At 36.0% G+C, this 25510-nt stretch overlaps 1 protein-coding gene across 6 annotated transcripts in view; it reads right to left on the bottom strand.

The window, feature by feature from the left end:
- DEG7 (DegP protease 7) overlaps positions 1–13432 on the bottom strand; it is an 85296-nt gene extending 71864 nt beyond the window's left edge. For 2 of the 6 annotated variants that reach the window (XM_088984230.1, XM_088984233.1), the window contains exons 1-5: positions 13149–13382; positions 12640–13020; positions 12433–12503; positions 4400–4534; positions 3406–3464 (exon numbers count right to left, since the gene is read on the bottom strand). In XM_088984230.1, coding sequence (XP_088840356.1) covers positions 3406–3464; positions 4400–4534; positions 12433–12503; positions 12640–12925 — 551 coding nt within the window. In that variant the 5' untranslated portion in view covers positions 12926–13020; positions 13149–13382. Of the gene's footprint in view, positions 1–3405; positions 3465–4399; positions 4535–12432; positions 12504–12639 lie in introns of all 6 variants that reach the window. The other 4 variants (XM_088984232.1, XM_088984229.1, XM_088984231.1 and 1 more) reach the window with 4 other exon arrangements.
- Positions 13433–25510: the final 12078 nt, after the last annotated feature.

Raw genomic sequence — 25510 nt, 5'->3', positions numbered from 1 at the left:
ACCCCCTTAAACACAGTCCACATCGTCCTCTTGGACAACTTATGTTGTGACTGAAGCAGGGGTTCCGCCCCCTTATTTTTCACTCTTTTCTTATCTGCAATCCCCCTTTTTTTGGCCTATGCTAGCCATGGCATGTTATGTCAAATGATTTTATTGCTAATAGCTAGCATACAGGTATGTTTGTTAGTATAAAAAACCAATAACGTAGCTTAAGAGGAGTAGGGATATATATATTTTATACTTTCAAAATCCATCACCTAGGCGTCGCCTAGGCAACTAAGCGCTCTGTGGTCGCCTAGATGCCTTGGCAACTATGGTTATTTGTGAGTCCTACAAGAAGCCTAAACATACTAAAGACACCTATTAAAAGCTACATCCAGAGCTCATTCTTGCCAGACTCAAGAATGCAAACAATGGAAAGATGATTGAGAATGAAAAGGTGGAAATGCAAATGTAGCCACCTCCTCACAGATTGAATAGGGACAAGGTGGTGAGAAGTATGGCCGAATAATCAATCATTTGGAGTCTACTACTACAATACCTACTTCATCAAAAACAGTTCCTTCCTTTGTGTATGCACACTCAGGTATTTGTTCCATTGCAAATCATGCCACTATTTTGGGTACTCATAAAATCCCTTGGATAATTGACTATGCTGCTTTTGACCATATGACCAATGTTTCACATTTATTCACCTCTTACCAACTCCTTTCTAGTCGGGACAAAATATCCCTGGTTGATGGCTCTCTTGCTCCTATCACAAGAAAGGGGGACACCAAAACATCACATGCCTTGACCTTATCCTCTGTTCTTCATATGCATAAACTTAATATTAATTTGCTTTCAATTAGTAACTTAACTAACTGTTGAATTGCACTGTGACCTTTTACCCTTCATATTGTATTTTTCAGGACATGAAATCTTAGAAGGTGATTGGGAGTGGCCATGAGGTGAATGGGAAATATTTGCTAAACATGCCTGAGCAAAGCCAGTATAACCTGATAGAACTGCTTTGGCTTCAAAGTCCACTAGCCGTATTATGTTATGTCATCATCATTTAGGTCATTTGTCTTTTTCTTCATTGAGTCAGTTGTTTCCAGAACTATTTGAAGGAATAAGTTTGTCAAGTCTACATCATGGGTCTTGTGAGTTCTCAAAGCATTGTAAGAACACTTATACTTCAAGCAATAAAAGATCTAATGTTCCTTTCAATATTGTTCGCTCAGATGTGCAGGGGCCTTGTCATTTACCTTCTATGGGTGGCTACAAATATCCCATCATGTTTATTGATGATTTTTCACAATATACCTGGATATACCTTATGCGTTCTCATGCTAAAGTGCCTAAACTTGTGCAACAATTGAACAAATATATACTCACCCAATTTGATACCCACATCAAAATATTCCGATCCGACAATGCTAAGAAATATTTTTGAGAAAGATCGTACATCCTACCTAAATAGGTTTGGGGTTGTTCATCAAAGCTCTTGTGCTAGTACTCCACAGCAAAATGGAGTAGCAAAGAGGAAAAATAGACATATTGTGAAAATTGCAAGGAACATTCTTTTTGCTACCCATGTTCCTATGAAATTTTAGGGGGATGTAGTTTTAACAGCCACTTATCTTATTAACCATATGCCTTCCTAAGTCTCAGGGTTAAAGTCTCCTTTTGCTGTTCTCTTTCCCAGTGTTGAGGTCTTCTCCATTCCTCTGCGTGTCTTTGGTTGCACTTGCTATGTCCACATTCCCATCTCCAAGAGACATAAGTTTAAACCCATGGCTCGGAAGTGTATTTTTCTTGGTTATGCATCCACACAAAAAGGGTATTGTTTGTTTTGATCCCATTAGTGGCTCCCAGTTTGTTTCCATGGATATCACCTTTATAGAGTCAGTTCCCTTTTATAGTCATCCTTCTAAGGGGGAGAATCCTAAACTATTTCTTCGTCCTTTCATTTGCCAATTCTGGTTGAATCTTATGTTGAGCCTTCCACAGTTACTCCCACTCCCGTGGAAGGTTCCTCCCCTTCCAGATGGGACCCAAGGGAAACAAATCTACCCTATGGATGTGCAGTCTGAGGTGCATATAGAAATTAGAGAAGGAATTCAGGCAAGGAACAAGATTGGAAGTAGGAGATGGGTCAAGAACCAATTTTTGGCAGGAGGTCTGGTGCAGGGATAGTTCTCTGAAGGACAGATCCCCAACTCTTTTTGATATGTCTCTCAACAAGGATTGTTTGGTATCAGTGATGTTCTCACAAGGTGGAGGGGCAAGAGTGTGGTGTCCCAGTTTCAAAAAGAACCTAAACGAATGGGAAGTGGAATAATGGGAAGACTTAATGCAAATCCCAAATGCGGTAAGGGTGGATAGCACAAGGAGGGACAGGAGGATTTGGGTATGGAAGAAATCAGGAATTTTCGTAGTGAAATCCTTTTACAACAGACTATGTGCTGAAGAGGAAGCTAATTTCCCCAAAGACATGGTCGGGAGAACGGTGGCTACTCTAAAAAGCCTCTTTTTGCTTGTGGGTGACAGCTTAGGGAAGGTGCCTAACAGCTAACAACTTGTCAAATTGAGGAAAGGAGGTAGAACCCAGCAGATGTGTTCTCTGCGGCAACAGTCTTGAGGAGTTGGAGCATCTCTTTCTGCACTGTAGATTCAGTTGGGAAATATGGATGAAAATACTAAGGGTGCTTGGAGTTCAAATGTGCTTCCCAAGGTATGTATTGGTGTTGTTACAGGGCTGGTTTGTGAGGGGTTGTCGAGGAGAGGTAAGACTTTATGGAATGTGGTGCCAACAATAGTAGTGGGGTCAATTTGGATGAAAAGAAACAGGATGCTATTCAAAGACAAATTTAGCTCAGAAGATGAAGTTATAAAGAGCATTTGGGGAAGGTTATACTCTTGGGCAACTCACAAGTTGCTCAAGAATTGTCCTTTCAGCTCTCTTAGCTCAGCTTTCTTTTTATGAGTTTCAAATAGAGATTTTTTGGGATGTACAAAGTGTTTTTTCTGTCTTGCCCAGTGCCTTATTGGGCAAGCCTGTTTTCTTTCTCAGTTGGTTTAATGAATTACTTTACCTTTTCTCTCAAAAATAATGCTTGATCAAGTAATCTTGGGAATTCGCTCCAATTCCTTCTATCAATTCCATTTCCCCATGAATCTAAACATAGACTAGAAATTGTTTTCTTTTCTCTTTGGTTGATAAATTAGAAAAACAGTTATGCCAAATAAAGAGAATGGTTTCACAAATTATCATAAGATTAACACCAGCAGGCAACAGCCCCAAAGATTAATATGGTTTATTTTATATATAAAAAAAGTGATGGCAGGAATTTTTTCATTTGTTCATTGCAAGGGTGCATGGTCAACAAACAAGTCTGGAATAGTTATCACATCACATACTTCTTATAATGAGGGGCATCTCTATCCAAGCGAGCAAGAGTTCCAGCCAAAATTGAAACCTGCCAATTCATAATGGAAAATCAACAAACCTCATTAAAAAAAGGCAAACTAACAAATAAACACCTAATAAAATATATGTAAATTACAGTAAAATAAATAAGATTCCTACATCAGAAAGTCAACATACACCATAGGATACCATTTATGTAGCCACAGAATCATGTCAAATAAGGGTTGGCCAACATCAGACCCAAAAAGAACAGCACAAATAGATAAGGAAACAGAACCAAATCATCAAACTGGATCGCACATCAGTATCATGGGTTCTGATACCATGTTAAGGCAACCAGATGCATAAATAAAAAGGAAAAAAAAAACAGATTCAAATGGAAGCCATACTGCCGAACCAGACAGTGGACAACCAAACAAAAAGGAAAATATAACCAGAGAGATAAAACCACAAACAAGCCAAACAGATTTGTGCAGTTCAGGCAAATAGACTATATACATGGGAAAGAAAGCAGAATAAATCAACTATTGGAAAGTAGGAAGAATGCAGGCGGATCTGGGGATGGAACCCATAACCCTGCTACACAGCCTATAATCTATGTTTATCCTCTCTCACCTAACTAATGATGGCTTAAACAAAGCACAGACCAGGTGGCTTCTAAAGCAAGCCATCAATCAGCTTAATGAACAAGCCACAAATACAACTAACTAGAATAATAGATAGAAGCCCAATATAACCAGAAGTTACAACAAACCCCAGAATGAATTACAAAAAAAAAAAAAAGGCACCAATCTTTAACATAAAGGATGGGATTAACAAAAGAAAAATATAAGATTTAAGACTTCATATGGATACTGCAAGTGCTAAATCAATCAAGAATAGTTGGTTTACTGGGTTAACAATAGACCATGAATAGAAATAGATGCAACAAAAATAATACAAAGGCCAAAGAACAAGATAAAACTAGCTATGCAAATTAAGTACCTTCTCACCACTATCATTACCAACAACCCTGATTTCTAGACCAACACAAGCAGCCTCAGGAGCAAGAGGAATCTCTTCATAGCTCAAGAATTGGATTGCACCAGGATCATAACGAAAAAAGCCAAAATCATGGACCTGAAGAGAATAAAATTGTTAGTTCCATGAACATATAATCCTGCATAGGTAAACAAAACAAAATAAACAACTAAAGCATCTAGACATGCATAATATGCATCTGCTCAGGGGAAAAACAAAACAAAACAAGTAGTATACTGAATGTGCACAGTACTGAAATAGATAAACATCCAGTTCACAGGCATGCATAAAATGCAGGCATGCATAAGCCAAGTGCCATGTAAATGCATAAACCATGTATGCATTCCTAATGCAACCAAGTTCATACACACCCTAATTAGTGACACCAAACTTCTTATCCTAATAAAGGAATTACTATGTAGGATAGGTAGCAGGTCCTTCAAAAGTATACTAATGGTGAACTGGTGATGGAAATATAGGGATTCATAGTGATAGCTTCTCAGGAAGATGGATTGTTGCAGGTCCAATACAGAAAGAATAAAGAATCTAGGGAAAATAAGGTAGGACAACTTGGTTAAGGTGGATAAATAGCACTGATAGATGGAGAACAAGCGTAGCTGGATACCTGGAGCTCCTAGAGGCTGAATAGGATCTGAGTTTGATAGACAAGAAGGCTGAAATCAAAAGATAAGGTAGCTGGACTGAGAAATAATATATTAAAAGAAATATGCAAGCAAAAAAAATATGTAACACAATAATAAACCTGAAGATGAATATCCAGGAATGGAAGGGACATCTCATCAATTGGGTGACTTTTCGCAGGAGAAAGGATAGTCGATAGTGATTTGGGTTCTGGAAGACTGCACCCTAGGAATGGGTGGAATTTAGATTTGGCAAGAAGAACAACATTATCTGACATAGTGTTTAAGGACAAAAGACAATGACCTAGCTGTGATACACAGCCTTGAACTAGTGTCTTCACCATTTCATCTTAGAACTCAGTTTTAGATGGAATTAAACCAATTGTTTATATTCACCACAACCTGAAAATGAATTGTTGATGAAGTCACACCACCAAGCTACAAAATGCTAAAGAAATAATTTCTATACACACAATTGACTGTTGATAATAAATTCAATACATCCATATCATAACCTAGATTTCTTGCTAGAAAAAGAAACTAACATTAAAAGCTCAACTATTTCTTAGAAACTACAAACACATATCTTCTTGCCTTACTTAGTGACTATATAGTATATACTTGACTTCCGTCTCCCATGAACTAGCATTATACTATTATCAATAATCAATCTGTCAAATTCCATGTGTTCCTCCAATTCCAATAAATGTATCATCTCCAGGTTGCTAATGTCAAAGACCAACATCAGGGTGTTCAATTGATGGTCTCAAGGTTTACAGGTCATTTGATCATAGATTTAGGTTTTGACTTTTGGGTACAGGTCATGGTCCTGGAATTGGATATTAATAGATATTAATTCCAATAACAATAACAATAATAACAAGGCTGTCATCTCCACTTCACAACCGAAGGGAAGATAAAATATACAAAGAAGGGAGATTTGGAATCGAAAAGGTATAAAGGATGTCATCTCCTCTATCACATTTTAAAAATAATTATATATTAAAGTTTTTCTCACCTGAAACAGAATCAACATATGCCTCTCCTTAGATTCTTGCTTTCCTCGAGCATGTTAATTAGGGGCATTCTCTTATATTGTTTACACTTTATCTCTAGTGATAGGTTCATGACATTCTCTAGTAACAAGCAATATGCTTATCATTGTGAAAATGCAGCCTATATTTGACATAAGGACCCACTGATAAATATCATCAATATTAGATATAAAAGGCCACTACCCAATGTTGGTGCCAGTTATCTTGGTCTTGGGAGGAGCATACTGGATACAGACCTAACCTTTGGCCCCTTATCAGAATTATACATCTAGTAGAGAAATTTCATCTTTAACTCTTAAAGATCTAGATACTAATTCACCTCACAATGTTCAATCCACCAGTTCCAGATTGAAAATTTAGAAAAATTTTGCATGTAATCCTGTGTTAGAATTCTCGAGTCAGGGGTATTTTGGTCATTCTGGTGTATCTTATTGAAAGTGAAATGTCTATTGTATCTGAGTCTAAGTTGTGTCCCATCTTCTATGAGGGACAAAATTGTCTTTCTTGTAACTCAAGTTTTTCATGAATAAAGGTCAAGTGGGTCGGCTAGGAGAGGTACTTTTGTACATCCTCTCTTCTAGTCTGGCCGAATACTTTTCTCCTCTCCTTCTTTTTCTTCTTTCTCTTTTCTTTCTTCTTTCTTCTTCTCTACTTTGACCTAGAAACAACTAGGGTTTATTCACATGGTATCAGAGCATTAAGGTCTGGTGTTCGTTTTTTTTTTTTTCTTGCTGCTGTTTTCTTCCTAGGTTCGCCGCCAGCTTCACAATAGGTTTCTTCATCCTACAGCTGATCTGATTGAAGACTCGATAAAGGGCTGAAAAGGAGTTGTCATTTTGAGGGCCTGGAGGTGAGAATGCCTCTGGCCGGTGCTGTGGTGGTCGTTGAAGTGGTATACTAGACCCTCTATTCAGTGTACGAAGAGGGCTGGTCATATACAGTCATGTTTTTTTTTGTGTGTTTTCTTGCTCACATGTGTGCTGAAAGAAGAGTGGTAGACTGCTGATGTCCACAACAGCAGTGGTGTGGTGTTCATTGTGTTGTGGTGGCTGGCATATCTATGTTTTCAAATGCTTAAAAGTGAACCCCTAGACCTTGGTGTAATCAGTTCTGCAGTTTGCAAAACAAGTGTTCAATGAAATGACTGAGTAATTTCAGTAGTGGTGTGTTGGTGGTAAATGGTCCTACAGTGTGCAGTCCAAGTGTTTGATGTGTTGACTGAATGATTTCAGCTTTAGAGTGTAGTGTGTAATGTGCAGTTGAAGAAAGTGGGTTGGTGGTATTGTAAGTGAGATAAGTCTTGTGACAAGTGTGAGATTGTGGTGTATATTCAGATGAGACATAATTGAGATGGCTTCAACTGTAGTTGGGAATGACAACAAAACAGACATCATGCTCTCTTCAGATTATCTAAGTGTTCAAATGACATCCATCAAGTTGAATGGTGAAAACTATATACCATGGGCAAAATCTGTGGAGGTGTTCTTGAAGGCCAAGAGGAAAGTAAAACATGTGAGGGAAGATAAACCTTCCTCTGATTCTCCTGGGTTCAGTGATTGGGAACAAGATGATGCACAGATAATGACATGGCTTTGGAACAGCATGGAACCAAAGATTAGTGTGAACTTCGTGTTCCTAGATACAGCCAAAGAGATCTGGGATCATGCTAAAAAGTTGTACTCTAGACAAGACAACACAACTAGGGTATATCAGTTATACCAAGAGTACTTCAATTTGAAGCAAGAAAGTCAAAGCTTAGAAGAGTATTATGCAAGTTTGAGAAACATCCGCAATGAGCTAAATGTGTATCACCCTCTCACATCAGATGTCCAGATCCAACAACAGCAACGTGAACAACTTGATGTGACTAGGTTTCTTGTGGGCTTGAAGGCTGAGTATGAGCCTGTCAGAGCACAGATATTGGGGGGATCAGCTCTCCCCTCACTTGAAGAAGTTTTTGCCCGTCTTAAGAGGACATCCATTGAGCCAGTGGAACATTCTTCCTTCTTTGATAGATCTGGTTTGGTAGTGACTAAAGGGAGTAGTCGTGGAAGTAGAAGTGGTGGTGGCAGCAGTGGTCCTCCAAGCAACCATGGTAGACACATGTTTAACCGAGCCAGTGGCCGAACTGGAGGCCGTGAGTCAGGGGGAGGCCGTGGAAAAGGAAGGGGTAATGCTTAGAGAAAATGTACACATTGTGGCTTAGAGGGGCACACAGTTAATTTCTGCTATGATTTGCGTGGTCCACCTAACACTTGGGCTAACCATGTTACATCTAAAAGTAGTAGCACAATTACTGAAAACCAGCAAACTGCACCAACCCCCTCTACACCCACTTGTGCTTCCGGGCAGGAAATGGTGAGTGTACCACAGGCAATATATGAGCAGTTCCTTCAAACATCTCAGCAGAACACAGCTACACTTGCCCATTCAGGTATGACTTGTTTAGCTTCCAAAGCCTCACCCTGGATCATTGATTCTGGCGCCTCGGACCATATGTCTGGGACTCCTTATGTATTTTCTTCCCTTTCTCGCACCTCCACATCTCAGACAGTTACACTTGCTAATGGTTCTACATCTCCTATTTGTGGTGTTGGTGATGTTGATCTCTCATCATTATCTTTAGCATCTGTTTTATATGTTTCCAAGTTCCCTTTTAACCTTATGTCTGTTAGTAGATTAACCAAGTCCCTTAATTGTTCTGTAACCTTCTATCCTTCTTCTTGTGTGTTTCAGGATCTCAAGACGAGGACGAAGATTGATGGAGGGCATGAAGCCGGTGGTTTGTATTACCTTGATGGTGGTGGCCCTCTAGTGGCTTTCCAGTCGTCTCTTACTCCTCTCCAATGGCACTGCAGACTTGGCCATCCCTCTCTCAAGGCTTTGAAGTGCTAGCTCCTTCCTTGAATCATCTTTCATCATTAAATTGTGAGTCATGTCAATTGGGAAAACATCACCGAGTCTCATTTAGTCCAAGAATTGATAGTCGTGTCTCAAATCCTTTTGCTTTAGTTCATTCTGATGTATGGGGTTCAGTTAAAGTGGTGTCATACAATGGGTTTAAGTATTTTGTAATCTTTGTTGATGACTTTTCAAGGATGACATGGATCTACCTTATGAAAGACCGTAGTAAATTGTTCTCTATTTTTCAGAAATTTCATGCTGAAATACGCACTCAGTTTGGTGTTAATATGAAAATACTTCGCTCCAATAATGCCAAAGAATACATCTCCTCATCATTTCAGCAATACCTAGAACATCATAGAATAATTCATCAAACTTCTTGTGCCTACACCCCACAACAAAACGGTGTAGCTGAACGGAAAAATAGACATCTTCTTGAAACTGCTCGGTCCTTGATGATCAATATACATGTCCCAAAGCACTTTTGGAGTGATGCTGTTCTTACATCCTGTTTTTTGATAAATCGGATGCCCATGTCAATCCTTGGAAGTCAATCCCCTTTCTTCGTGTTGTTCCCCACTTTGTCTCCCTTTCTTCTCACCCTAAGAGTCTTTGGTTGTGTTTGTTTTGTTCAGCACTTGGGGCCTGGAGTAGACAAGCTAGATGCTCAGGCTACGAAGTGTATTTTTCTTAGTTACTCAAGGACTCAGAAAGGGTACAAGTGTTATAACCCTAAGTTTCATAAATCGTTTGTGTGCCCGGATGTCACCTTCTTTGAATCAGTTCCTTTTTTCTCCAATGTCGGGGTCTCTTCTTCTCCCTCTGTGGTTCCTCTTCCTGTCCCGATTGTGGACCCCCTTCCCATAGCTCCCACTCCTACTGCAGATGCACATCATATGCCGGTTACTACAGAGAGGCCGCCAATTACTCAAGTGTATACTTGCAGAAGTGCTTCAGCTCCTTCTCCACTTCAGCACCCGTCGACAGATCCTGCTACTGCTCCTTCTCCCTCAGATCTTCATCTCCCTATTGCTTTGCGGAAAGGTAAATGTACTTGTACTTCTCATCCCATTTCAGACCATGTTTCCACTACTCACCTTTCTGCTTCCCATTGCAAGTTTATATCATTACTCTCTTCGGTTCCCATTCCCAAGACTGTACAGGAAGCCATTGCCTCTCCAGGGTGGTGGCAAGCAATGGAAGAAGAACTCTCTGCTCTACAACATAATCATACGTAGGAACTCACCATCCTTCCTCCTGGTAAGCACACTGTTGGGTGTAAATGGGTCTATACAGTGAAGCATCTTCCTGATGGCAGTGTGGAACGATTAAAGGCACGGTTAGTGGCCAATGGCTATTCTCAGTTATATGGTGTGGACTATATGGAGACATTCTCTCCTGTGGCTAAAATTGGTTCAGTTCGGGTGTTGATCTCAATGGCTACTATGTATGATTGGCCTCTCCTACAACTTGACATCAAAAATGCCTTCCTACATTGTGATCTTGTTGAGGAGGTGTATATGGAGCAACCACAGGGTTTGTTGCTTAGGGGGAGGTTGGTAAGGTGTGCAGGCTCAAAAAGGCAATCTATGGACTGAAACAATCTCCTCGTGCATGGTTCGGCAGGTTCAGTGAAGTGGTGAAGGCCTTTGGGATGAAACAGTGTCAGGTTGATCATTCCGTGTTTAGCTATAACTCGAAAGATGGAAAAATCTTGCTAGTCGTGTATGTGGATGATATTGTCATAACTGGAAGTGACAGCAATGGAATTGACAGGCTGAAAAAATTCTTACAGGACCACTTCAACACGAAAGATCTGGGGAAGCTAAAGTATTTCTTAGGAATAAAAGTTGCGATGTCAAAACAGGGGATCAACCTATGTCAGAGGAAATATGTTCTTGATCTACTTGAAGAAACAGGGTTGTTAGGTGCTAAACCAGTAGAGACTCCTATGGAACTCAATGCCAAGTTAGGTGTGGATGCAGGTGATGAGTTTGATGATCCTAGAAGATACAGAAGGTTGGTGGGAAAGTTGAACTACCTGACCATTACCTGACCAGATATATCATTTGTTGTGAGTGTGGTGAGCCAGTTTATGCAACATCCCCGGGTTCCTCACTGGGAAGTTGTTCTAAGAATTGTTAGGTACCTAAAGGGTGCTCCAGGTCGTGGTTTGTTATACCAAAAAGGAGGACCTCTTGAGATAGTAGGGTACACAAATGCTAATTGGGTTGGCTCTATATCAGACAGGAGGTCAACCACAGGGTATTGTACCTTCCTGAGTGGCAATCTTGTAACTTGGAAGAGCAAGAAGCAAACAGTGGTGGCAAGAAGTAGTGCGGAAGCAGAGTACAGGGCTATGGCCCATATCACATGTAAACTAGTATGGCTGAAGAACCTACTACAAGAGATGGGTTTCTCAATTGACAAACCCATGAAACTATACTATGATAACCAAGTTGATGTTCACATCTCATCCAATCCGGTCTTCCATGAAAGAACTAAACATATTGAGGTGGATTGTCACTTTGTGAGAGAGAAAGTAATAAGTGGGGTAATAATTACATCTCATGTGAGCTCAGGAAATCAGTGGGCATCTTCACAAAAGGATTGTCTCGGGGAAGAATAGATTTCATTTGTAACAAGCTAGGACTATATGATATATACTCTCCAGCTTGAGGGGGAGTGTTAGAATGCTCGAGTCAAGGGTATTTTGGTCATTCTGGTGTATCTTATTGAAAGTGAAATGTCTATTGTATCTGAGTTTAAGTTATGTGTCCCATCTTCTATTGTCTTTCTGGCATAATACTTTTCTCCTCTCCTTCTTCTTCTTCTTTCTCTTTTCTTTCTTCTTTCTTCTTCTCTACTTTGACCCAGAAACAACTAGGGTTTATTCACACCCTGAAACTGGTTAATATTTAGAATTGCTTATGCAAAAGAAGAATATTTTTACCTCTCAAGCTTCAGTGCATCATTCCCTTATTCCGTTTTTTCAATAAGGATTCTCTCCACTCTGTTCCATTAGATTATTTTCTCTAACCCATGAACTTTGCATATATAAACCTGCGTTACTTTACATTACCTAATTCCTTTCAATAAAAAATGTAGGCAACGCCATTCAAAGTCAAGAAGTTCATTGGAATGGATTAAAGAGGATAAGAAATGTAAATCCATTGTTGTTTATGAAGTAACATAGAAGGTAAAATAATGGGAAATCAATCTCATAGAAATGCATAACCACTGTAATAAATCGCCTACATACATATGCTTGGAACCACTCTTTCATGACCTCTTAAATTTCAATAACGTGTTTCCATGTCCACAATCCCATAAAACATAATGGAGTTAGCTGAAAACTAAGCATGAACATATAGGACATATAGGGAAGTCCACCTACCGGATCTCTATATATAGGATGCACTGGAATTTCTTCACGGTTTACAAACATAGCTTCTGCAACCACAGGGCCTGCAGAAAGAAAAGAATTAAAAATAAATGGAACTCCCTTCAATCTTAATCAGAATGCGCATTCAAGAAAAATGAAAAAAAAAAACATTCTCAGTACAAGAAATTAAAGTTCCGATATAAAAACGGATTAAGATACCAGGCTTAACAACATGGCGATTTGTGAGAATAATTCCCCGACGCTTATCGACGACGAAACCTGTGGCATAGCTCGCACCAGCTGCTTCTGTGTCGAACGCCCGACAAGCCGTTGTTCTCAGCACGACCACCGCAGGAACAACCTTATTCAATGCCTTCCTCCAATCCTCAGCAGTCGCAACGTTTTCCTTGAAAGGAGGATCGATCTCCATACACAACTCCTCCTTCATGCTCGATTCCAACCCTGACTCCGCTTCAGAGCCCAGTCTCTCTAAAGAATCGCCCATTTAAATAGTAGAAATGACTTGATTTCTCTCCAAAAAGAAATCTTTCTCAGAATATTCTGTTTATTAATGACGGTCCGGCAAGATATCCACCAAATCTTCAATAGAAAAGAAACCAAAAAACATAGATTTATGAAATCACTGGGGTTTATGTAGGGTTTAACGAAAATAAGAGTGCCAAAGTCCGATCTTAACCCGACTTTCGAAGGAGAAAGGGGCTTTATACCCAAAAAAAAATATGAACTTTTAGTTAGCTGGGCAGCAGCTACTCAGACCGACAGGCCGTAACCTGCAACCAGCCGATCTTCCGGCGACGCCTAGGCTGCCGGAGTAGGACGTGCTCTGCTCGTCCTCTTCCTGTAGCCTTGAGTTTCCCTCGACAAGAATCCGTAGACCAGTGCGTGTCTAAGCGGTCAGTACTCCAAAGTCACCAGTCTCCAGTGTCCTCTCTCCGCGGCCCACGAGTCTTTCGCTTTCCAGTTTTCTGTACTTTGGCTGAAAATTAAACACAAGTCCTTGAAAGTTTACCAATTTCCTAACATGAGGCATGTCATAAGATCTGTCAAGTGACAATTCATACTTCAGGTGGACAGACGATGTTGGTTGCCAAGTGCCAAGAGTTTGGACCTCCTACCCACACCTTGTTACAGCTGTACATTGAGCACATGTCCAATTCTCCGTATGTAATATTTACATGTTATCATCCATGGAAAAGTATTCCTAATATACGGCTGTAATATACAGCTGTACATTGAGCACATGTCCAATTCTCCGTATGTAATATTTACATGTTATCATCCATGGAGAAATATTCCTAATATACAGCTGTAATATATGTGGATAGGAGTGGAAAGGATTTTTCTAGGCAGTAAATCTCAATTGGCTAAAGAGGTTGACAATGGATATTAATCTATTCTAAAGTCCAAATTAGGGTTTAATTATAAGGATAAAAAAAATTGTATTTGGTTGAAGTTTGGGTTAGGATTAGGGTTGAAAAGTAGAACTCTCGACCCAGTTTAACTTTGAGTGTGGCTAGGTTGAGGCCTTGATTAACCTAAATCTGAACTTGATTTAGCTCGATATGTATAATATTATATAAATACATATTTATACAAATAAGTACTTGTAAATATGATATGTAGTTAAATACAATTATGCATATATAAATTACCAAAAAACTATGTATACATAAAAATATGTATACACGTAAATATATACATATGCATTTTTTCTCATTGAAAATATTAATGCATTTACTATGCATATTTATTTATTTATATGTATGCATTATATGTTGTATGTCAAAAATTTTAGGTTGAGAGACAATTGTTTTAAAAACATGACAATTATGTTCGTTTACACGTAAAATTGCCAATAATAGGACTCGAAATTCAGGAAATAAGTATTTGGTAGAAGGAAGTAGAGAAATTGGGCTAAACTGAAACCAACCCGAAATGGGTAAGGTTGAGGTTCAACAGAGTTCGTATATATCCTGACCATAAGAGCTCTACCTACACCTAGCTATTTACGGCTTATTATAATTGTATATTGAGAATACCTCTCATATTATTAGATTACTTCTGACTCCGACCTTATGGATACATTCTATATTAGAAACATCTCCCATAAATAATAATAAGTTCAGACAATGTTAGGTGGAAGTGGTGTATGAGGAATAGATCTGATCTCTTGCATGTTACTATTGATGGGAAGATGTGGGTAGGTGACTTGTATTGTACAAGGGATGAGCAGTGGGGTACAGATGCGAACTCCACTTTTTTTATAATTCTTCCACCTAGGACAAGATTATGCGCTGTTTGATAAAAAGAACTCGGCAACTAGCCCACTTTTTTGACAATTTCCTTGTGCAATAATAGATTTCCAATGCAGTTAGTCCCAACTTCCCTCATGCAAACTTACTGATTTTGGTTCCATTTTGCTCCAAACCGTTGATCTAAACGGTTTGACCGTTGAACCGTTTGACTCAGAGAACGGTTTGTGATTTATTAACTTGTCAAAAGGGAAGCTCATATTTGAGATTTGAGATATACTGGGACTTTGAGATAAATGTGTCAACGAGTGAGAGAGATCTCACATTTAGAGATCTGAGAGAGAAGTTTAGACTTTAGACTCTAAATGACAGATCTGCCATCTGCAAGAGAGAGAGTATGTGAGATTTGATTGAGAAATCTCATATCTACTCTCGTTTTTCACCATCGCCACCGCCGCTGCAGCCTTCAAGCCCCCCTTCTTCCTTCCTTCCTTCCTTCTTCTTCTAAACTCTTTTAGCCGAAACTTCTCAAATGCCTCTCATTCCATCTTTATTTTCTCTTTATATTTATATGCATCTTACCCTTATATTCCAATCTAATGGGTAAGATGACATATCACTGATAAAATATTCAAACTATTCGAACCATTTGATCCAAACGGTCGAACCACTAACCCAAAAACTGGTGGCGAGAACGGTTCCATTTCCGGATCGATTTTTAAAACCTTATCTAAGACAAAGTGATAGACTCTTTAATGTCTAGTGGTTTGTACCACCAAACAAAGGTTGAATGCATATTGAGGAAAATCTACACTCACCACGTGGACATGTAAGTGGTGTTTGTCTTCCCACATGGGGCTGTTTTGGAACCTTGCATGTACACGTGTAAAGAAAATTGCTTTGGTGAGAGCAAATCTCTCATCCTACTATGGTATAACTGATATTCCAATTGAATTGTGCAGGACAGAGCTTTTAGCTTATAAGATTTGAACGAACACATCATAGATGTCTTGTGCAGGGATCATAGTACAAGAATTTGATAGATTCGTTATCATTTAAGGCCATGTTTGGGAGTGCTTAAAAACATGTGTTTCTTTAGACCATTAAGCACTTATTGGTATTTGGGAAGTAAGTCTGACATAAGTGTATATTTTAAAAATAAGAGCTTATTTTTAAGCTCAAATTTTCAGCTTTTTTGAAGCACTTATTCAACTTTTTTCTTCCAAAATTATCCCTAGTTGGATTTTAAAATACCATTTATAAAATTATTCATAGTTGAATTTTATAAAAGTACTTTTATGAAGGAACTTTATAAAAGTACTTTTATGAAAGCACTTTATAAAAGTATTTTCATAAAAATGCTTTCATAAAGTGCTTTTGTAAAAGTGCTTTCATAAAAGTACTTTCTTAAAAGTGTTTTCATACAAGTATTTTCACAAATGTGTTTTTATAAAAATACTTTCATAAAATTGTTTTTATAAAAGCACTTTCATAAAAGTATTTTTTATAAAAGTAATTTGATAAAAGTGCTTTCAAATGGTATATTTTGAAAATTTGAAAGAAAATGAAGGAAGAAGTTAGAAATGCTATTTAAGTGCTTATTTGAGAAAAAAAATACCAAAGATCCAATACAAAATAAGTGCTTATTTTAAAAAGTAAGCACTTGAAAAAGTTGGGTGTTGAATGCAAATAAGTGCTTTAATCAAATAAGCACTTGTTTTGAAGCACTTATTTTTAACTTAAGCACTCCCGAACATGGCCTAAGCCTTGTCACAACCATACTAGACCTCGCTACATGAATCCTATATAGCAACTCTGCTCTATTTAGAGACATATTCATTGTTAAATTATGGGTATTTAAATCAACTAGCAAAAGTGTATGCGCGTTGTACGTGGCAATATCAAATGATGATGATGATAATAGTCAGCAACCAAATGACCTTATTGATTGAACCATTAACCTATTTAACCAGGAAAATGGACTATGATTAAGACATTAATTTATTTTTTTTCTTTGTATTTTAGCCATTTCTATCTTTACTAACAATAACTCTTATTTTTCAAACATATTTTTGTTTAATATGAAGAATATATAATATTAATACATGTCCACTTTTTTCTATAAAATTTATAAAAAAATTATATTTTTATTTTTTTGTTATTTAATTTATGAAATAATAAAAATTACTTATTTACCAAGATGAAATGCAATTCCAATATATTGTTTGAATATTGGTTTTTAATATTGTGGTCAAATCAATTACATATAAATATATATATATATATATATCATTTATATATAATATATGTTATTTATATTGCATTTTTGTAAACTTCTTGTATGATGAAAATAGTTTAAAAAATACTTATATTTTTGTTTTTCTTTATTTCAACTATTATATTTTTTTCCTTTTAATAATTTATTATCATTTTTTAATTAAATCAGGTCGTATCAAATTTTAATATCCAACATATTGATTGGATTCAAATTTGAATCAATATTTATGAGATCCGATTAAATCTTCATATCAAATCAAATTCAAATTTACCTTGATTCAAATTCAACCCAATCTATTTGCATCCCTACCAAACCACTTGCCTACAATGACCTATCTAATTAAATCATTGAGCCATTTGACATGGTTAGTGGGGTCATGTGTAAGGGTGCCAATGGACCAGTTTTGGATTGGGCCCCGTCCAGTCCAAAGTCAATTTGGACAAACTGGAGGGACCAATAAGACATATTGAATTGGACCAATCCGGTCCAATATATTTATTAGATTGGATTGGATCTGGTCCATCCATAACAAATTTAAATTGGATTGAGTTGGATTAAGCCAACATTTGGTCCATTGATATAAAATAAGAATATATGTGTTAATGGATCAGGTTTGGGTTGAAACCAATCTAAATCAAAATGAATTTGAACATATTTGATGGTCCGGACATTGAATTGGACCAGTCCAAATTGGTCCAAAACATTCATTAGATTGGATTGGACCTGGTCCGTTTATAATGACTCACATTGGACTAGATCAGATTTGACCAAATCTAGTCCAACTGACACCCATAGTCATGTGTTAGACATTAATACTATTTATTTTTTATCCTAATTTTTATCTCAATTCTATCATTAATGAAAATAATTCTCATTAATCACACTTTTTATATGACGAAAATATAATATTATAGAATATACCCAAAATTATCAACAAATTTCTACATTTTCTATAAATTTGTGTATTTTATTATTTAATAATAACATCCATTTGACATGGATAGTTTAACCACTAACTCATCACTTGGATGGAAAAACCATTTTGTTTTTTTGGTTTATTTTAAATCATATATTCCATTTTCATCATTGATAAAAGTAATTCTTATTAATTTCCAATTTATTTTTGTTTAATATAGTGAATATATAACAATAGAATTGTATCAAAATGCTTTATACAAAGCTTATATTTTTCTTTGAGATTATATATATGTATATATTTAATATTCCCTACTTAGTTATGACATCATAGATTAATCCATTTGACCTAGAATGTTAGATAATTGACCTACCCACCATATAGATATGGAAATGGTTTCACTTTCAAATTAGTTTTAAATTTTGCATTTCATTTATATCATTGATAAAATAATAATTATTTATTATACTTATTTTTTATATTATTAATATATAATATTATAGTTGTGCCTAAGATTGTTTTAGTTTTTTTTACTATTCTATTTTAATTTTTTTATTATACATCATGGGTTAACCTATTTGACCTAAAAGGTTGAAACACTAACCCACCCCCTAGATAAGAAATTGTTTAATTTCCCATCGATTTTAAGTTGTATATTTGATATCCACCATTAATAAAATAATGTCTATTTTATCATAGTTATTTTTTAATATGACAAATATATAATAATAGAAATGTGTCCATATATTTTTTTTTAATTTTATTTTTTTCTATATTTTTTGTATTTCTTATATTTCTAAATTTGTATTATTTATTTATGACATCATGAAGTTATCCATTTGACCCAAATGGTTGAAGTACTTGCACACAACCTAGATGAAAAATATGATTTCATTTCTAGGTTTATTTTGAAAATATAAAATTTCATTCTATTAAAAATTATTGTATGGATTTATTAGTGGAATTTAATGATGATAAACGAAAGTATTTTTTATATTTATAAATTTGTATTATTTATTAATGACATCATGAAGTTATCCATTTGACCCGAATGGTTGAACTACTTACCCACCACCTAGATGAAAAATATGATTTAACTTCTATATTTATTTTAAAAATATAAATTTTCATTCTATTAATAATTATTGCTTATGGATTTATTAGTGGAATTTAATGATGATAAACAAAAATATAATGTTGGATTCAATGAGAGAGAATGTGATTTGTTTAATGACTTAAACATGAGACTTAATGAGAGGTAATTGAATGTATTTAATCGTATTCTTTTAATTACAGTTTTTGCCCCTTCAATGGAGATGAACTAAATTCAAGAAGAGGGGTATTTAAGTAAAAAAAATTCAAAAGCCAATACCTCCTCATTCACACTTTTATAAGCAGTATAAATTCTTGTTATTTTCAATATCTCTTCTAATCCATTCAACTTATAAGAGATTGCTATTTTTTCCTACCAATTGATAGAAGACAAATTGAAAATCCATGACCAACCATTATGTTGAAGTTGCATCAAATTAAACAGATAAAATAGATAAACCAAAAGATTCAAAACATAAACTGAAAATTCTTTAATCCTATAGAAGAATAGACAATAAATCACTACCTTCTAGCATCAAATCCTTTTTACCACCAAATGGATTACCCAAGAACGCTTGGAAACTCTGTGTAAGAAAAGAGTTGTTTGGATTTTCTTCTATAAATTCCAAAGAAGTAGCTTTAATTATAGTTGTAAAAATGACTCAACCATTCCCATGTGAAGTGTGAACTATATTACAATGGAAGTTGAAAAGTGAGCAAAGAAAAACAATTAGTAAAAACAAATTAATATTGAAATAAAAGATGAGATATTTCAATGAATAATGGTTGGTGGAGAAATAAAAAAACTATTACCCAATATTGGTCTCATTTATTTGAGGTCTTGGGAGGGGTATAGGTTAAGTATGGTCTTAACGTTTGGCATTTTTTCACACAAAGTGACCACCTTTGGACTCTAACCAATCTTCTCACATTTGTCAGCCCAATATATTACCATTATACCAAGTATGGCAAAATATTTATTAGGCTTAAATGATGAAGAAAGTGGTAAATGAGAATAATTAACAAAGATGACATAAGAGAAAGAGAGACAAATAAGAAGAGTAAAACTGGGATGTAGAAATTGGAGAATCAACAAAATGAGTATTTCTTTTGGTTTGGCCACTCTCTTAGGTGAAAACTGTCTAACCTAATTGCCCAAGCAACAAGTAGATGTTATGTGGTTTAGGCTGGATAACTATATTAGGCGTTGTAAGCCACTTACGACTGAATTTGGATTAATTGAATGCTTTGGCTGTTCAGCGGATTGTGGAACCAATGATGAGGTTTCATGTCCGTGATAAATTTATGGGCCCCACTATGAAAGGTATATATCCCATGTATTTTATTACTGGCGTGGAACCTTATTATTGGTTCCACGCACAACCTGCTAAACAGCCAAAACGTTCAGCTAAACCTTGTTCCTTAATTATGACTTACAAAGCTGTGCTTTGACACGTGCATGCAATTGTGCTTCAAGGCTGTGTTTGTTTCCATGTAAAGGAGCATAGAAAATCAAAGTGTTCACTGTAAAAGGGGTAGAAACATGACTTCAACATTTCATTATCAAAAATTTCAACCCTCAGACGGTGTGAGTGAGAAGAGAGTGGAGTTTAGAAAATTGATTCAATAGACCCAATGTTTTTTGAGTATTAAATGTATGCAGTTTTCAGCAACCTTGTTTATATACTTCAACCAATTGGAAATTTGGCGTATGATAATGGTGTATAAGTAATTGGACTTTAGTTTTCTCAAATTTTTAAGAGAAACCTCTTGATTAGGTGCCAAATGAGACCAATACATCAAATATTTGGTGTCATATATGTTGATATATTAGGCACCCATATGTTGAAGTTCAACATGACCAATTGATAAATATATATAGTTTTTTAAACGAAGCATGATAAGATGATTTTCAACCCTCTCGGCTTTCTCATTTATGGGATCAAAGTTTCCAGCCCTTTGCACATGACTACCTGAGACAACTATCCAAGTTTGGAATATTTGTACAAGCTTTCAACCCTCGAATCCAAGATTTTACCTGAGTTTAACACTAGATCGCACGATTGGTATTAAAAGAGCACATCTATCTATATATTAAAATATAATGTGCCAAGTTTATATTTTCATTCTTTTTACTTGTCTTTCTCTTTTTCCTTGCTTATTTTTTGGATTTTTTACTTTTAAGATTGAATAAAATAACTCAAGTCAACGAAGACTTTGGTTTTCCCTCATTAACTCACCATTAAATCTCTCTATTCTTTATCATTAACTATATATTTAGTTTTATCTATATCTATATTCATTAATAACTATAATTATAGATACACTACATATATTTATATTAAATTATAATTATTAAAAAAAATAATCTTCTTGAAATGGAAATATTCGATGATTAATTGTATTATTAGGCTAAATAATATATGTTTGTTTAAGAGAATTAATTTTTAAATTAAACAAGTAATTTGCTTTTCAGAATAAATATTATTTACTTCACTCAACAAATAACATCATTAATTTAAAAAAGGGATATTATCTAAATCTCACCATGACCTTTTTTCATTTCTCTTAAACTCACCATGACTTTTAAAAATCTCAAGAGAGCTCCATTTAGTGATTTGCTATTAAAAGATATTAAACCTTTTATCAAATTTCACCCCTCCAAGTGAACCATTCATGGTTTTCTTGCTCTTATCAACTGAACCAACCAAAGCTCTCTCTCTCTCTCTCTACAATAGCATGACAAAGAGGACTCATTTGAAACCAACAAGGGAGAGGAACCAACAATAGGAGGTGGGGGTTGTAGCCTTTTTTTTTTTTTTGTGAACATCAGTTTCTCCTTGTTGACAAGATTGGAGCTGAACATGTTGAGGAGGTGGAGGTTAAACTAAAGGGTCACACCATCCATGATAAGGATTGTAGGCACAACATAGTAAACACATTCAATGAGCATTTAATAAATATTCTGACAACTGTTAAAAACTTTTGGGTAAATTACAAAGACTCCCCCTGTACTATGGGGTCTGTGACAAAGACTCCCCTGTACTATGTGAAACAATGACCCCCTTCTGTTAGCCTTCTATCCAAAAAATGAAAAGTCTGCCATTGCAATATTTTTTAATCCCCATACTACCTTTGTAATATCTATTCGTACAATTGGGAGAAAAGCACTGTTCCCGAACCTCACAATACACGAACAGCCGCGACAGTAGTCCCCTCTAACTCAGATTCCTTCACATTTCTCTCTCTCTCTCTCTCTCTCTCTCTCCTTCTCCTTCTCCTTCTCCTTCTTCTTCTTCTTCTTCTTCTTCTTCTTCTTCTTCTTCCCCTGCTTTGGGAAGCTTCCATTCATGACATTGTTGGAAATGTCAAGGTACTGCAGTGAGCGAAGAATGGCGATGGGTTTCACGCTCCCTGAAATGTTAGTTGAGCTCAAATCTAATGCTCGAAGCAGATTCAAACACGAGAAGAGACGATTTGGCAACTTACCACTTCTTGGACTTCCAAAATATAGCAGTGTGTGCAACTTACTGTGGGTGTTGCTCAGAAACATTGTTGTCGTATTCCCATCTTGTTTCTTTAGACCTCCAAAACAGGAGAGTGCAGAAAAACAAAGATTTGATTGATCCTCTGTTGTATTTGTATCTACATCCCAAGTCAATGACAAATGACGGGCCCCCCAAGATCACTGAATCCTGATGTTGTATCCTTAATCAATTTATATTCATCTCTTGAAAGCTCATGCACTATATCATGGAATGGCTCATGGATCTTGCACCTAACAATGTTCCCATCTTCATCTCTTTCCACATCCCTAAAGAAACCAGTATGTGACAGCAATTCTTCAAGGTATTCCATGGCGGTTCTCTCCAACGTCTCCTAACTGTCATCCTCACATCCTCACTTTGGATGACACCCTCAGCCATCCATATTGTGCTATGACATCCCTCTCAATCCAGCAACCTTTGGGGAATAGCAAGAAGTACTTTAAGCATCTTTTACATTTTTGGGCAACCTGACGTAACTCTATTTAAGCATTTGCAATACATTATTCCACACATTTAACCTCGGGTAAAGTTGCCACTGGCCAATTTCTTTCAAGGTTACACAGTTATGTGTAATCTCTTTCAAGATTGAAAAACAGGGGTAGTTGATAATCTCTAATGTCACGGACAAGAAGAAGGGGAAGAAGAAATGAAGAAAAAAAAGAAAGAGGAAGAAGAAGGAACAAAGGGAGAGAAGAAGTCAGAGGAGGGGGGTATGCCTGAATTAGCCGCTGCAACGAGTTGTGGCGGCTAAGGTCAAGAGGAATGGAAAATGGAGGAAAGTGGGAAGAAGAAAGAGGAGGAGAGAAAGGGGAAGGGAAAGAAGAGAGATCGAGATCGAGATCGAGATCGAGAGAGAGAGAGAGAGAGAGAGAGAGAGAGAGAGAGAGAGAGAGAGAGAGAGAGAGAGAGAGAGAGAGAGAAATGTGTAGGAATCTGAGGTAGAGGGGATTACCACTGCTGCTATTTGTGTATTGTGAGGTTAGAGAAGATGAACAGTGATTTCCTCCCAATTGTCTGAATAGATATTATAAGGGTAGTATGGGGATTAAAAAACATTGCAACAACAGACTTCTCATTTTTTGGATGGAAGGGTAATAGAAGAGGGTCTTTCTCTCATGGTCATAGTACAGGGGGCCATTGTCACAGACCCCATAATATAGGGGGGTCTTTGTAATTTACCCAAATTGTTTTTAATATTTTTCAAGGGTAGGCTGGTGGTATTTTAAGGGGTAGGTGTCAAAAAATTTTTTAAGTGCTCATTGAACATGATTACAATGTTGTATTTACTTGATCTAGACCAGGTTTTGGGACATCTTCATATGCTTTATCCTATGAAAATGGAGGCTTATAGCATATTTCAACAGGATGTATTGGGCTTGGGGCATCTTTGTGTTTTTGTCATATAATTTGTTTCTCGCTGCAACTCAATGACAAGGTGCTATCTAGTGGTTTTGAAAGGTCATGGTGATTTTAAGAGAAATGGAAAAAGGCCATGATGAGTTATAGAAAATATCCCTTCTAAAAATTGGCTTAGAGGCTAAATATTTTTTGAGTCTAGGTAATGGGTTATAATATATATATAAGATATAAGACTGAAAGTTAAAATTTGAAGCCAAATTTGAGCTTTTTCTATATAATGGGGTTGCAAATGGGAAATTGAATTTGCCTCTTATACCAGTATTCCAAATGGAAAATGATGATTTACAATAACACCTTAACAATGATAAGGGTATTTTGGCAACTTCAACATCATTGTTATTGAAAAACTAATAAAAAGGAGGTACTTGCACTTTTCAAAATTATAGGGGAGGTTTTTGTTAGTATCTAAACACAATGGTGGTTTATAAAACTGTTTAAGGGGAGTTTTTTTTTTATAATTTTACTTAAAAATAATAACAAACCAATAACATTTAAAAATAATAAAAATAGCATTAAGATACAAAAAATAATACAAATTTATCTAGGGCATAGGAAATTGGCCACTCTTACTAAAGCACAACTTGGATTGTATTGGATAAATTAGACATTACCTAAAAAATAATGCTTGAATTAGACTTAGATTGCTACTGCTTAATTAATTAGAAATGTCATAAAGCTCATTCTTCAATTTTTCTTAATAAATCCCATGCATCACATGGGTCCTAACTAGTATTCTATAATATAGGGGAGTGATTAAGGTTGTGTTTGGTATCATTGTTGTTTTTACTAATGTTTTGGGTTGTTCAACACAAATTGATGAGAGATATGTGTTGTCACATCAAACATGAGATTTACTTTGAATGATTAAACTTCACCCTCTGGAACAACAAAAACCAATTTGATGTTTCTACAAACAAACTCTCACACATGCATTTTTTAAGTATGCCTATTTCAACCATAAATAGCCTCAAATAACAATTGCATGCCAATTTATATTGATCAACTTAGAACGTTTCATGTAGAAACAACAATGGTACTGAACACAAAATAAATTTGTAATGCTAGTAAGAAAAGTGAATTGGTTGTGAACGAGTTTAAATATAGCCTCATGTTTTTTGTTACTTTTTTTTTTTAATTTAGAAAAAAACCACAAAATTCTAAGAGGGTAGGGAAATAATGTGATGAGAGAGAATAAGCTGGCGTGGACAACTGTGTTTTAAATATATAGAATAGATTGGGATTTATGATCTTAAACATATAAAACAATACTTACAGTATAACAAAAAAATTTCATTGTTTGTTTGAAATTATTTAATGGCAAAAGGGTAAAACTAAATGGGTAGGGTTGCAAATGGATTGAACTGAATTCAGATATGGGTATATTTCAATTTGATCTGATCAAATGATTTGACGGATCTCACAAAGATTAATCTGAATTCAAGTTGGCTAAGGATGTCCGATATCCAAATTTGATTAGATTCGATTTAATTATACATAGGTATGTAAAATTTAACAAATTATTAACAAGAAAAAACATAAGAAAACAATCTATACAAAGAAAAAA

The sequence above is a fragment of the Nelumbo lutea genome, chromosome 4, assembly GCF_056320005.1.
Source record: "Nelumbo lutea isolate HS-2025 chromosome 4, American lotus-T2T, whole genome shotgun sequence".
Classification (NCBI taxonomy): domain Eukaryota; kingdom Viridiplantae; phylum Streptophyta; class Magnoliopsida; order Proteales; family Nelumbonaceae; genus Nelumbo; species Nelumbo lutea.
The sequence above is the reverse complement of the archived record's forward strand: the minus strand, read 5'-3'. Positions and strand labels throughout refer to the sequence as shown.